Source organism: Condylura cristata, unplaced genomic scaffold (assembly GCF_000260355.1).
Source record: "Condylura cristata isolate star-nosed mole 26May11 unplaced genomic scaffold, ConCri1.0 scaffold00023, whole genome shotgun sequence".
Classification (NCBI taxonomy): domain Eukaryota; kingdom Metazoa; phylum Chordata; class Mammalia; order Eulipotyphla; family Talpidae; genus Condylura; species Condylura cristata.
Genome location: NW_004567124.1, coordinates 18,897,319 through 18,908,893, shown reverse-complemented (window position 1 = coordinate 18,908,893; position 11,575 = coordinate 18,897,319). Strand labels below are relative to the sequence as shown.

Below are 11,575 nucleotides of genomic sequence, written 5' to 3'. Positions count from 1 at the left end.
CACCCCTGAGCCTCTGACCTGTACCCCAGTTCTATATGTATAAATAGATAAATCTTTAAAAAAAAAAAATCCAGCATCAAAAGTTTATAGACTCAAAAGTATACCATGAAAGAAGTTGGACATTTCATCTGAAATTAAGAAACCTATAACCTATATATCCTTTAAAAACAGGTTTCTAAGGACAAACTATATATAAAAGAATATAATTATACAATTTTCAAATGAGACACATCTAACTGCTGATTACACATGAAACACTAATAAGAATCATATAGACCAGCTTAAGTGCTTTTCCCCATTCAATCACTCTTATATAACTGGGTTCCCATGTTCTCCATGGAGCCTCCATAACTCACTCTCTGCCACTACCAATCCAGTCACTAAGGGCATTTCCTCCCACAAAGAACCAAGGCACTTTTTCAATATGATACATAATATTTTTGACCTTCTATTATAGTTACTGATGTATATATCCTATCTTCCTCTACTGTGTATGTTTTATTTTTCTATCTTTATATAGCTTAACTCAGAAGAATGTGTTGATTATGGGTCAATGACCTAAAGCCAGATTATCCTAAGTAGATATTTTTTTATGCTTACAGAACTGGGGTTCGGGCCAGAGATATATTAGGTGAGAGGATTCACTAGAGACAGAGTAGGGAGCAGAACAGGCCGACTGACAAAGTACACTGCTGAGGGGAGTAGCGGGTGGGTCAGGAAAGGTCTGCCACACCATGTGGGTCAGCTCCCTGGTTAGGGATTGAACTTGTGATGCAGTGGCTTCAGTGAGTTTCATAAAGTGGTACTTTAACCCGTTGCACCACCAGGGAGAGCCTATCCTAAGTAGACTTTTGTAAGTTAAATACAGGGCCTCCCTGGTGGTACAGGAGTTAAGTCCTCAGCACTAGGAAGCTATCCATGGCCACTGCAGCCCAAGCTCAATCCCTGGCCAGGGAGCTGACCTACATGATGCTGCAGACTTCTACAGCCTCGCCTACTGCTTGCCTCACTGGTATATTTCAATGGATCTGCCTGTTCTGTTCCCCATTATGTCTCTGGTGAATTCTCTCACCCCAGCACCTCTGACCTACACCCCCAACTCTTGTATGCATAAATAAATAAATCTTAAATCCAGAAAATTATAAATATATATGTGTGTATATAGGAATGTATCTATATACATATATATAGCTATTATGTCAATATATGATAAAACAGACTCACAAAAATTTCAATTAATTGAAAGCAGATATTAAAAACAAGTACAAAGAACCAAGTGATCATATAGAAAGCAATAACAAGATGATAGATTCAAACCTAATCATAACGGTTATCGTATTAAATGAGTTAAACATTCCAATTAAAATATTTCAAGGATGCATCTACAAATCCACTTTTGAAATAGGTTAAAAGTAGACAATAGAGAATATAGGAGTATGAATTTAGGGAGAGGCCTTGGCTGAAGTATCAACTTGTAAGTCCCTGGTATATAGATAGTTATTGAGGTAAGAGTGCATACAGTTATCCAGGGTAAGAATATAGCATGTGTAGATTTGGAATATTTGATTTTGCCAAAATTCTGTTTTAAATCTTTGTACTGAATACCATTCTTTGAATGATGCCGACTTCAAAACCCTCTATCATTTTATATCTCACTTGCTTACATTAGTTGTTTGATTTTTGAAATAATTTGATTTATAATTCCTGATAAATGAGTTGAGGATGTGAATTTTCCAGTACATAAAGATATGTGATGTAGAATAGATAATACCTTACTATGTGGAAGCAGTTTTGTTTTCTGTCTCTGCACTTAGTAATAACTGGTTATATGGTCTCTAGGAAATCATTTGTTCTTTATAGGCCTTAATTTCCTCATCTCTAAAATAAGGAAGTGAGTCTAGTTATTGAAGTCCTTCTGTTATTGAAGTCCTTCTGCTTATATCCTAAGAGGCCTCTGGTTCTAGTACATATATTAATCTTTGAGCAAATAGCAAAAGAGTACAAATGGCAATGGCAAAAAGAATTTCACATAAAATTTTCAAATGGATCTCTATTTATGCCTCTGAGAGATCAGAGTTGAAAATGAGGCCTCAGAGAGAATCAAGGTAAATAAACACTCACATAGTCATCCATGGCATCTTTGACAGCTGTCATAGTTATCACCAGGACCAAAGGCACAACGGTAGTAAGCCAGGCCAAGGAGGAGATATCTGGAATCAGCTGCAACAAACATTTTGGGTCATTTAGAGATTTGAAAGTTAGGAAATCTCTCTGCCAAATTTTGTCCTATCTCAATGAGACAGTTTTCCCATGAATTCAATCACACATGAACAAAATATTCTCTAGGATATATACCCTTTTTGCTTAAAATAATTCAGTATTTTGGGTCCTCTAGTAGTACAAAGGGTTAAGTCTCAGCACTCTAAGCAATCTTCAGTCACTGCAGTCCTAGTTCGTTCCCCAGCCAGGAAGCTGACCCACATGGCGCAACAGATCTCTCCTGTCTCACCAGCTTCTCTCCTCATCAATGTATTTCAGTCAGTCTGCCTGTTTTGTTCCCCATTCTGTCTCTGGTGAGTCCTCTCCCCACCCCCATCTCTGGCATATACCCTAGCTCTTGAATACATAAATAAATAAATCTTTTTAAAAAAAACTAATAATTTAGCTTTCTGCCTGTTTTAATAATTACTCAATGAGAAAGTTATTATTCTAGACTACACAATTTAACTCATAGCCCTACCTTCTATAATTAACACAGAACCCAGCAGATTCTGAATCTGTTCTACTTAAAGCACTCTAGTTATTTAGTACATAACTAGCTAACATAAACTGTTTATATGTATGTATATATCTATATCTATATATATACATATATATGTATATATCTATATCTATATATGTATATATATAGATATAGATATATATAACATCTTTAATGATACATCAACCAGAGTAACATCTTTAAAGATATATCGCCCAAAGTAGGAATAGAGAAGGAAACGATAAACAGGACTACATCAAGTTAAAGAGCTTCTTTACAGAAAAAGAGACATTACACAAAACAAAGAGACACTCCACTGATTGGGTGAAAATTTTTGCACGCAGTACTAAAGACAAAGGATGGATAACAAAGATAGACAAAGAGCTGATAAAACTCAAGAAAAATAAAGCAAAAACACCCTCAAAAAATTGGAAGAAGAGTAACAAAGACAGATCTCCAAAGAGGAAATGAAGACTGTCAGTAGACATATGAAAAAATGTCAACATTGCAAATTAAAAACACTATAAATACCATCTCACACCAGTGAGAATGGCATATATTAAAAGAAGCAACAACAAATGGTAGCAAGGAGGTAGAGAGAAAGGAACTCTCCTGCACTGCTGGTGGGAATGCAAACTGGTACAACCACTATGGAAAGCTGTTTGGAGGTTTCTCAAATTGCTAAAAATGGTGTTTCCCTATGACCCAGCAATCCCACGCCTAGGTATCTACCCAAAAGACACAAAAACATTGATTCAAAAGGACAACTGCACCCCCATTTTATTGCTGCTCTATTTACAATAGGGAAGACATGGAATCAATCCAAATTCCCAAAAATAGATGATTGGGTTAAAAAGATGTGGTACATATACACAATGGAATATTACTCAGCAAGCAAAAATGATAAACTCATGCCAGATGGTTTCACTCATAGCAAGAGCATAAGGGATCAGGTTCTAATAAAGTAAAAATAACAACTGTAAACCAGAGACATTTTACAGGGGTAGAGAGGGGAAAGGATCAATACTGGGATGGGAAGAGTGCACAAGACTATGGTGATGGCACGTGGGTGAATTGGTGGTGGGAAGTCCATGGAGATTACAAGTGAGATGAAAAAATACACAAAATGAAAAATGATGTAAAATATAAGTAAATAAAAATAATTTTTTTAAAAAGAAAGAAATCACAAAAAAACATATATAATAAGTAAAAGCTCAACTTTTAGTTAGACAGGAGGAAAAAGAAAGGTTAATAACTATCAATTAACCACTCAAGACTAAAATATAGTCACTTTGCAGTGAAATAGCATATAGCATAGAGCACTTACTATTTACTTTCATATATATACATATATGAAAAATTAGGAATATGCTGCAGTCATTTTATTTAACTGCTTTTTGTTCTTAACTTTCCTTTCCCTTTTCTAAAGTTGCTTCTTTAGAAAAAAATGTGTTGTGATTTGAGAATGACAATACGATTTATATATATATATAGATTATATTTATATATATATATATTTGAGAATGACAATACATATATATATATATAATGAATTGTCATTCTCAAATGCAAGTGAAATTTGCAAAATGGGGTTGCACAAACTACCACCCAGCTAAAACTGTGCCTCCACTCATGCAATGTGTGCTGTTTACATGAGGGGAGCAAGCAAGAAAGAAGGTTACAAAAAACAAGAGGCTCTGGTTTGGCTCAAATAAAGTGCAAGGTTGCATTTTACAATGAGCTCAGTGTCTCGAATGATGAATGTACTAGTTTTTGCCCAGTCCAACCACATTTGTGGAAACAGCAATAATAGCATTAAAAATCTGATAAGAATGGCTTTACCCAATCATGAACATTTAGCTAAAAGAATTAACATACTTTTTCAAAACTTATTAATACCTCTGACAAACACATAAACTTTACCTGTAAAATCAGAAGGACAAGGAAATAGGCATTTGCCAGTCTTTGGAACTGTTCAAATAAATTAATTGGCAAGAAGGTAAGAATGTTGTACTTGGATGTGTGGATACGATTATCCTGAAAAGGAAATGGCATCATATTAGTTTGGGGCAAGACATTGCTCATTATCAGCAGTAGCTCAAAAACTTACAAGGTTGAATATGAATAATGACAGATAAGCCAGTTATCTAGGAAATTTAAAAGATAAGCCAGTTATCTAGGAAATTTGAAAGGCCCAAGGTCTTTATTTTCCCCAAAATGACTTGCTCCTGGGTCTGGGAGTTCAATGCTATAAAATCACCATGAATAAAAAATGTATCAACTGCCCCTCAGATTATTTTTACCTGAGATAGTTTATTTTTATGTTTTCATTTATTTGGCAGATAGTCCTTAAGCACCCACTACATGTAGATTTGACACTGAACTCGTGCCAGGGGCCTATGAGGTTAGAAGGAACTTTGGAGATCATCTAACCACCTTCCCAGATTACGCCATTTAGTAACCCTGACAAGGAGTCTTGCTTTAGGAGATCATCTATAGTGGAAACTAACCACTTCCCCAAGGCAGCCCTTTTACATTTCAGAAGGAAAATTGCTAGAAAGGACTTCATTTTTATAAGAAACTGAAATCTAAATTTTTGTCATCTGACAAATTCCATCCATGGGAATTTGTCTAAGCCCTTTCCATCTTGACAATCTTGAAATAGTAAGAGATTAGTCATGGAACTCCCCTAAATCTTTTCCATTCTAATCCAGAGATTCCAACACCCTCATTCTCCGTGATATATTTTATAGGTATCTCTTCAAGATCAGCCTACTCTAGAATCACCCCAACTTTTCTTCATCTCACTAAAACACAGTATGTTGTGTATGTGTGTGTATGTATATAGACACATATATTTAAAAGATCTAAGATTTCATTAATATTTTGGCAACTCTATCATATTTTTAATATTAATTCTTGATTAACTCAATTCAGTCTCCCCTTCCTAAACATTTATAACTGATTTTTTAATGTTAACATGTAAGAGCTTTAATATAGGCCTATTACATCAGTCTAAATTTTAAAAAAGAATTTAATTTTTAATATGCTATCCTAAAATAGTAAATATTCCTATTAGCTTGTGTCATCAAAAAATTTCAAATACATGCCTTTTATATATTCTTCCAAAGCTTTCAGCTAATATATTACCAAGGTCAGGGACACCAATTTTTCTTTTTTTAATTAAAGAGATAAAACTGTAGCAAACTGCTAGAGCTCTCACCACAGGTTAATGTTTACAACTTTTTCTGGTGTTTATATAAACCATATTAAATATTTAGGTCCACATAACTTCACTCCCATGAGGCTTAATTCTATCTTTCACACAACGGTAGCATGAGAAATTTGGGGTGGCAGGTCTTGCTGAAATTCATAATCAACATGGCTAGGAAATTTCCATTCACTAACATTTTAAAACTGGGATTAGTTAGTGTGACTTGTTTTAAGTAAACCTACACCAGTTTCTACTAATCACTGCTACCCATTATAGAAAAAAATACAGAAATCTGTGCAGGGGTCATTTTTAACATTTCCCATGAATCAGTGTGTCCAGCCTTGCATAACAAGCTGTGGGAAAGTAAGAGATATCAAAAAAAGCAATTCTAGCTCAGGTGGTTTGATGTCCTGTACCTAACAGGTACTGAGAACTACTCTGTAGCTGATGATGATAAAGTCCGCAACAAGTTTATCTAGTCAAGCTCAGGGTTAGGAAGGAATACAGAGAGGTGTGGTCACAATACATTTTTCTAAAGAAGCAACTTTAGAAATAGGGAGAGGAAAGTTAAGAACAAAAAGCAGTTAAATAAAATGACGCATATTCCTAATTCTGTGTTATCCTTTCCTAAGTTAAAGCCAAAATAGGACAGATAAAAAATCTGACATCCAAAAAACCATGGCAAGAATCTCACACAAAATCAACTTCCACATAGGTGAAGAAACACTTTTGTGGGATCAGATGATAACTAATGCCAAGTGAGGATTGTGCCAAGTAATGCCTATAACTTGACATAGAAATGCTTGGTTTGTTCTTTGGGCTCTGAGGTGACAATAACAGAGGCTGCGAACCCTCACAATTGATTGGAAACAAGGAACAAGGGCTCCCCCTCCTGGACAATCTCTCTGCCCATTCACCTTCCTTTGTGTTTAAATCAAAAGGAAAAAAGTTTCCATAACTCCTCCGCCCCCTCCCCTGACACACATGAACAGCCAGGGTTCAACAAGTGAGTATTGAGAAGCCCTTACATCAGGCACATTAATATTCAATCATTTCATTGAGTCTATCTATTGGTTTACAGTCAGATTCTTATACAACACATTCTATAACATAACACCAAAGGTATTAGCCACTATCCTCTTGATACTAGCTTTCCAGCATGGAACACTGGAATCATGCCAATCCATTGAAAAAAAGAAAAGTTTGAGAACCAGGAGAAGAAGGGGTTGGGGAATGGGAAGAGTGGAGGAGGAGGAGAAGGAGCTGAAAGTAGCACTTGGAGCAACTTCAGTATTGATAGAAACCAAGCAGAAGTCACAGCTTTAGTTTATTAGCCAGTTGGGCCAGTTAACAGGCCCATGATGGGGTAGACTTTAGCACACAGTTATAACCAGTTCAGACAAGTAGTGGGAAAGAGCCTGCCCCCAGTGGATCACCGTTCTCTATAAGAGTCTTCCCTGAGAATTGAGTTGAAGAGGCCCAAATATTCCTCCAACACTGGCAGACATAACTAACTTCACCCTCTGGGCAGAGTGAGTAAAGCAGAAGAGAGAGAATGGTGGTCCCTGTGAGAAGCTGTCACATGGAGGACTATGTCAGGATGAGAATAAAAAAAGCACTGATTCAGCCCTCCCTGGTGGCGCAGAGGGTTAATGCACAGCACTAAGAGGCTAAAGCCACTTCAACATGAGTTCAATCCCTGCCCCAGAGGTGACCCACATGGTACAGCAGACCTCTCCTGACCCGCCCACTGCTCCCCTCAGCAGTGTACTTTGTCCATCTGCCTGTTCTGCTCCCCACTCTGTCTCTGGTGAATCCTCTCACCTCCTGCACCTCTGGCCTGCACCCCAGTTCTGAATGAATAAATAAATCTCTTTTTAAAAAAAAAAAAGCACTGATTCTCTAAAATATACTGCTACAAGGGTCCTGGGGTAGGCAGATGTTGGCACACTTAGAGCTCTAAGACACCATGAGGCTGAACACAATGGTCAGCATAAACTCTGGCTACAGAGAAATTCCTTGGAATCTGGACTACTTTAGTTAATTATCATAAAGACTAAAATCACAAGTGAAGTGAGAATTATTGAAATATTTTAAGTAATCTTGATGAGTCTCTAATTTTAACTGATTACCCTCTCTGCTGGGTAGAAAACAAATAGCTGATCACATAACAATAGATGTGAGAAGACTGATGAGGAGAGCTTTGAATTAGTCCAGGTGAGAGAAGATGACGGCATGGACCCAGGTGATAGCAGAAGGGATGATGTAATAGTAATGATGACAATAAAAGTGACTGATACTTATCAAACATTTATTATGCATCCTGTTTTGAGAACTTTGTACGTCATCACTCATTTTATTACACTGGTAAGTGACAGAACCAGAATTTGAAACTGGGCACTCTGGCTCCAGAACCGACCCTCTCCAGCTTCCTCCAAACAGTGTAAAGTTGAGTATCTCTTCTGCTTTCAGAGAAATCAGCCCTTGCTCTCTCCTCCACTTTGCATTTCTATCCTGCTGCTACTTTCTTACCAAGAGAAATATTGTGCATCTACTATTTCCTCTTGAGCAAACCCTCTGGATTGGAACCCGAATGATCTATTGCCTGATGTATGGTTACAGTGTCCTTGGGTCTCCTTAAATCCCTCTCAAAATGATTCTTTTAGCCCAGTGAAGACCAATAATATAGAAGCCACTTCCTTAGTTTTTACACAGGCAGTTTTGGCCAAAATCCTTTACACTTTTGACACTGACTACTTGTGCAGGGGAAGAATAAGTAAAACATGACATTCTTTAGAGGTGGGCCACCAAATAAAATATTAATAAAATGAGAGAAATTATTTTTATGAGACTTTGTTGTGTAACCGTATTGCTTAATAAAACAAAGCAAATAAAAAACAACAAATATTGCTAAATGAGTAAACAAAGCATTTGGAAAGTGTGCCTCAATCCTTCCACTGGCAAAATGGAGTGAATAATATTTTTCATGCACATATTTAGAGACTGCTCTGGAGATGAGATCAAAGATGTAGAAGCATTTTTTCTAAATAGAAAGAAATATACAAATATAGGATCGTTCTAAACTATCCCCAAATAATCCAAGTAGGTTTGGGAAATCCAAGGCACTAGGCAGGATATTTGCCATAGTATCAAACAACTCCAGAAGAGTTAATAGCTTAACATAGTAAGCGTTAATTTTTCTCACTCATACTCCTTGTTCAATATGGCCCAACAAGGAGACTATTATTCATGGCTATTCACAGTGAACCAGCCACCATCTCAAGTGCTTCTAACTGCTATATCCAAAGGAAAAAAGAGAGCTCGGAACAGTCTGACACCCACAGATTATGCTTCAACCCAAATGCTCCCAATTCACTGTCCAGAAAGAGCACCCAAGTATCCAAAAAAGCAAGAAGCCAGAAACACTACCCCAGATATCACTACTGGCTACTCCAGCCAGAAGTGGAAACTAACCCTGATATTTGGAGAATGTGAGATATGAACTACAAAAAATAAATATCAGAAACCAATGTCGTGCTCCAAATTCAGTCCTGTTTTTATGCCAAACATCACAGATATTATATGTTATTCCCTTTCCCTGAGTGAATAGCGCTCTCAGCATCTTTGTTCTGTAGTCTAGGTGGATTCAACCGCCATCCACAACTCCAAACTTTAGGCTCATGCCCAGATTAGTTTAAGCACATTATATGACCCATTCTCCTATTTAAAATTTTGAGTTCAGGCATGACCTAGTCAATTCTGGAAATTTGCTGGTGATGTGGACTTTCTCCCTCTTTACTGGATTCCACCTGGAAGCAAACAGACCCTAGGAGTCACTGACAGCATCTTGTGAGCTTGAGTGAGGAGGATGCCAAGAATTAACCCTAAAGTCTTGTAGGGTCAAGACATGCAGAGAAAAAAACTAGACTGAGGCTCTCCTGAGGCTAGTCCTATCTTCTGACTTTTCAGGTATATGATCTATACATTTACTTTATTGTCTAAGTCCACTTGAGTTGACTTTTCTTTTATTATGAACAAAACAGTTCAAAAGTATTAATGATTCAGGCAAGTTTAGTATGTTTTTATATGACCGTTTACTTTAACCTTTATATTTACTTTAAAGAATGACTCACAGAAGGCTGAGCCTAAATGCATTTGGTGGTTGTTGGGGACACTGTCTGCGTCTATGAATCCCAGAGGCCAAACCCCAGCAGCTTTCGCAATGAGTATCACAGTTTCGACACTATCAATCTTCCCACATTTGATGAAACATTTCTATGTCGTGACAGCTATAAAAAGGAGCTGTCAGGAGGTTGGGGGGGGGGGTCAGGGAGGACAATCTAGTTTCTTGCAACAAAAGAAGGCAGATATAGTCCTATTAAGGTATAACCTGGATTTTGGAGAGAGAAATAGTCCTGACTCCTGAGAGAGAGATTACCGCAAAACCATAAAATACAAAACAAAAAGAGGCTGTGTCCACAGATCACTTGCATTAAAAAGGAAGTGGGCTAAAGGAATTTACACCACTCAGGAAATAGCTGAAACACCCATGTTTATGCAAAGATCCCAGAAGAATGCATGTATGGGCAAAGGGCGCTGGAACTGGGTTTCTGGCGCCTCACTGACACCATGCAGAACCGTAACTTCTCAGGATTAGTCAAACGTTGTCCAGTGTGGAGTCCACAGCATTCAGAATTGACAGCCACAGAGAAATGGCAGGGGTCCTCTATGGCACTGCAGGGAATGGCGTGAGGTAATCAACCCAGAAGAGGCTTTACAAGAACTATCAATGTTAACTACAATCACCACTACCACCATCATCATAACAGTCCCCTGTGCCTGGGCTCCCCACTCTGAACAAAATATGTGGGCAGGCCGTCCCTGGTGGCATAGCAGGATGGAGCACTGCACTGCAAAGCTAAGCCAAGCTGTGGCTGCTTCAGTGCTAGTTTGATCCCCACCCTGGAGCTGATCACATGGCACAGCAGACCTCTCCTGATGCACCTGCTGCTCCCTTTAGCAATGTACTTTGTTGATCTGCCTGTTCTGCTCCCCATTCTGTCTCTGGTGAATCCTCACCACCTCTGCACCTCTGGCCTGTACCCCAGTTCTGTATGCATAAATAAATAAATCTTTAAAAATATATATGTGTGCAGCAGGGGAGAGCAGAGGACCTCCCACCCCCGTGCTAATGCATTCATTCATCTTCTAGGTGTCAGGGACTATATCACTGATCCAGGACTACAGGTGTGAATCAACAAAGACTTGACCTTCCTAGAACAAGTCTGCCTGTTCATTGGAGAGAAGCAGGAGTGAGCAAATGAGAAATATGTGGGTGAATAACATGATTTGAGAAGGCAATCGTGCATGAAGAAAACATGAAATAGAGAGCAGGAGCATTTGGTTGGTCAATGTTCCCTTAAAAGTCAACTAGTTTAGGGCCCTCCCTGGTGGTGCAGCGAGTGAAAGCACAGCACTGAGAATCTACAGCTGCTTCCGCATGAGTTCGATCCCCTCTGCCCCGGAGGTGACTACATGGCGTGGCAGACCTCTCCTGACCCGCCCGCTGCTCCCCTCAGCAGTGTACTTCATCGATCTGC

At 38.3% G+C, this 11,575-nt stretch overlaps 1 protein-coding gene across 3 annotated transcripts in view; it reads right to left on the bottom strand.

Annotated features, from left to right (window-relative positions):
• The window catches only part of ATP8B4 (ATPase, class I, type 8B, member 4), a 223,415-nt gene that overhangs the window by 164,580 nt on the left and 47,260 nt on the right, over positions 1 to 11,575 (bottom strand). For all 3 annotated transcript variants that reach the window (XM_012728821.1, XM_012728823.1, XM_012728824.1), the window contains exons 4-5: positions 4,685 to 4,798; positions 2,122 to 2,220 (exon numbers count right to left, since the gene is read on the bottom strand). In XM_012728821.1, the coding sequence (XP_012584275.1) occupies positions 2,122 to 2,220; positions 4,685 to 4,798 (213 nt within the window). The remainder of the gene's footprint in view (positions 1 to 2,121; positions 2,221 to 4,684; positions 4,799 to 11,575) is intronic.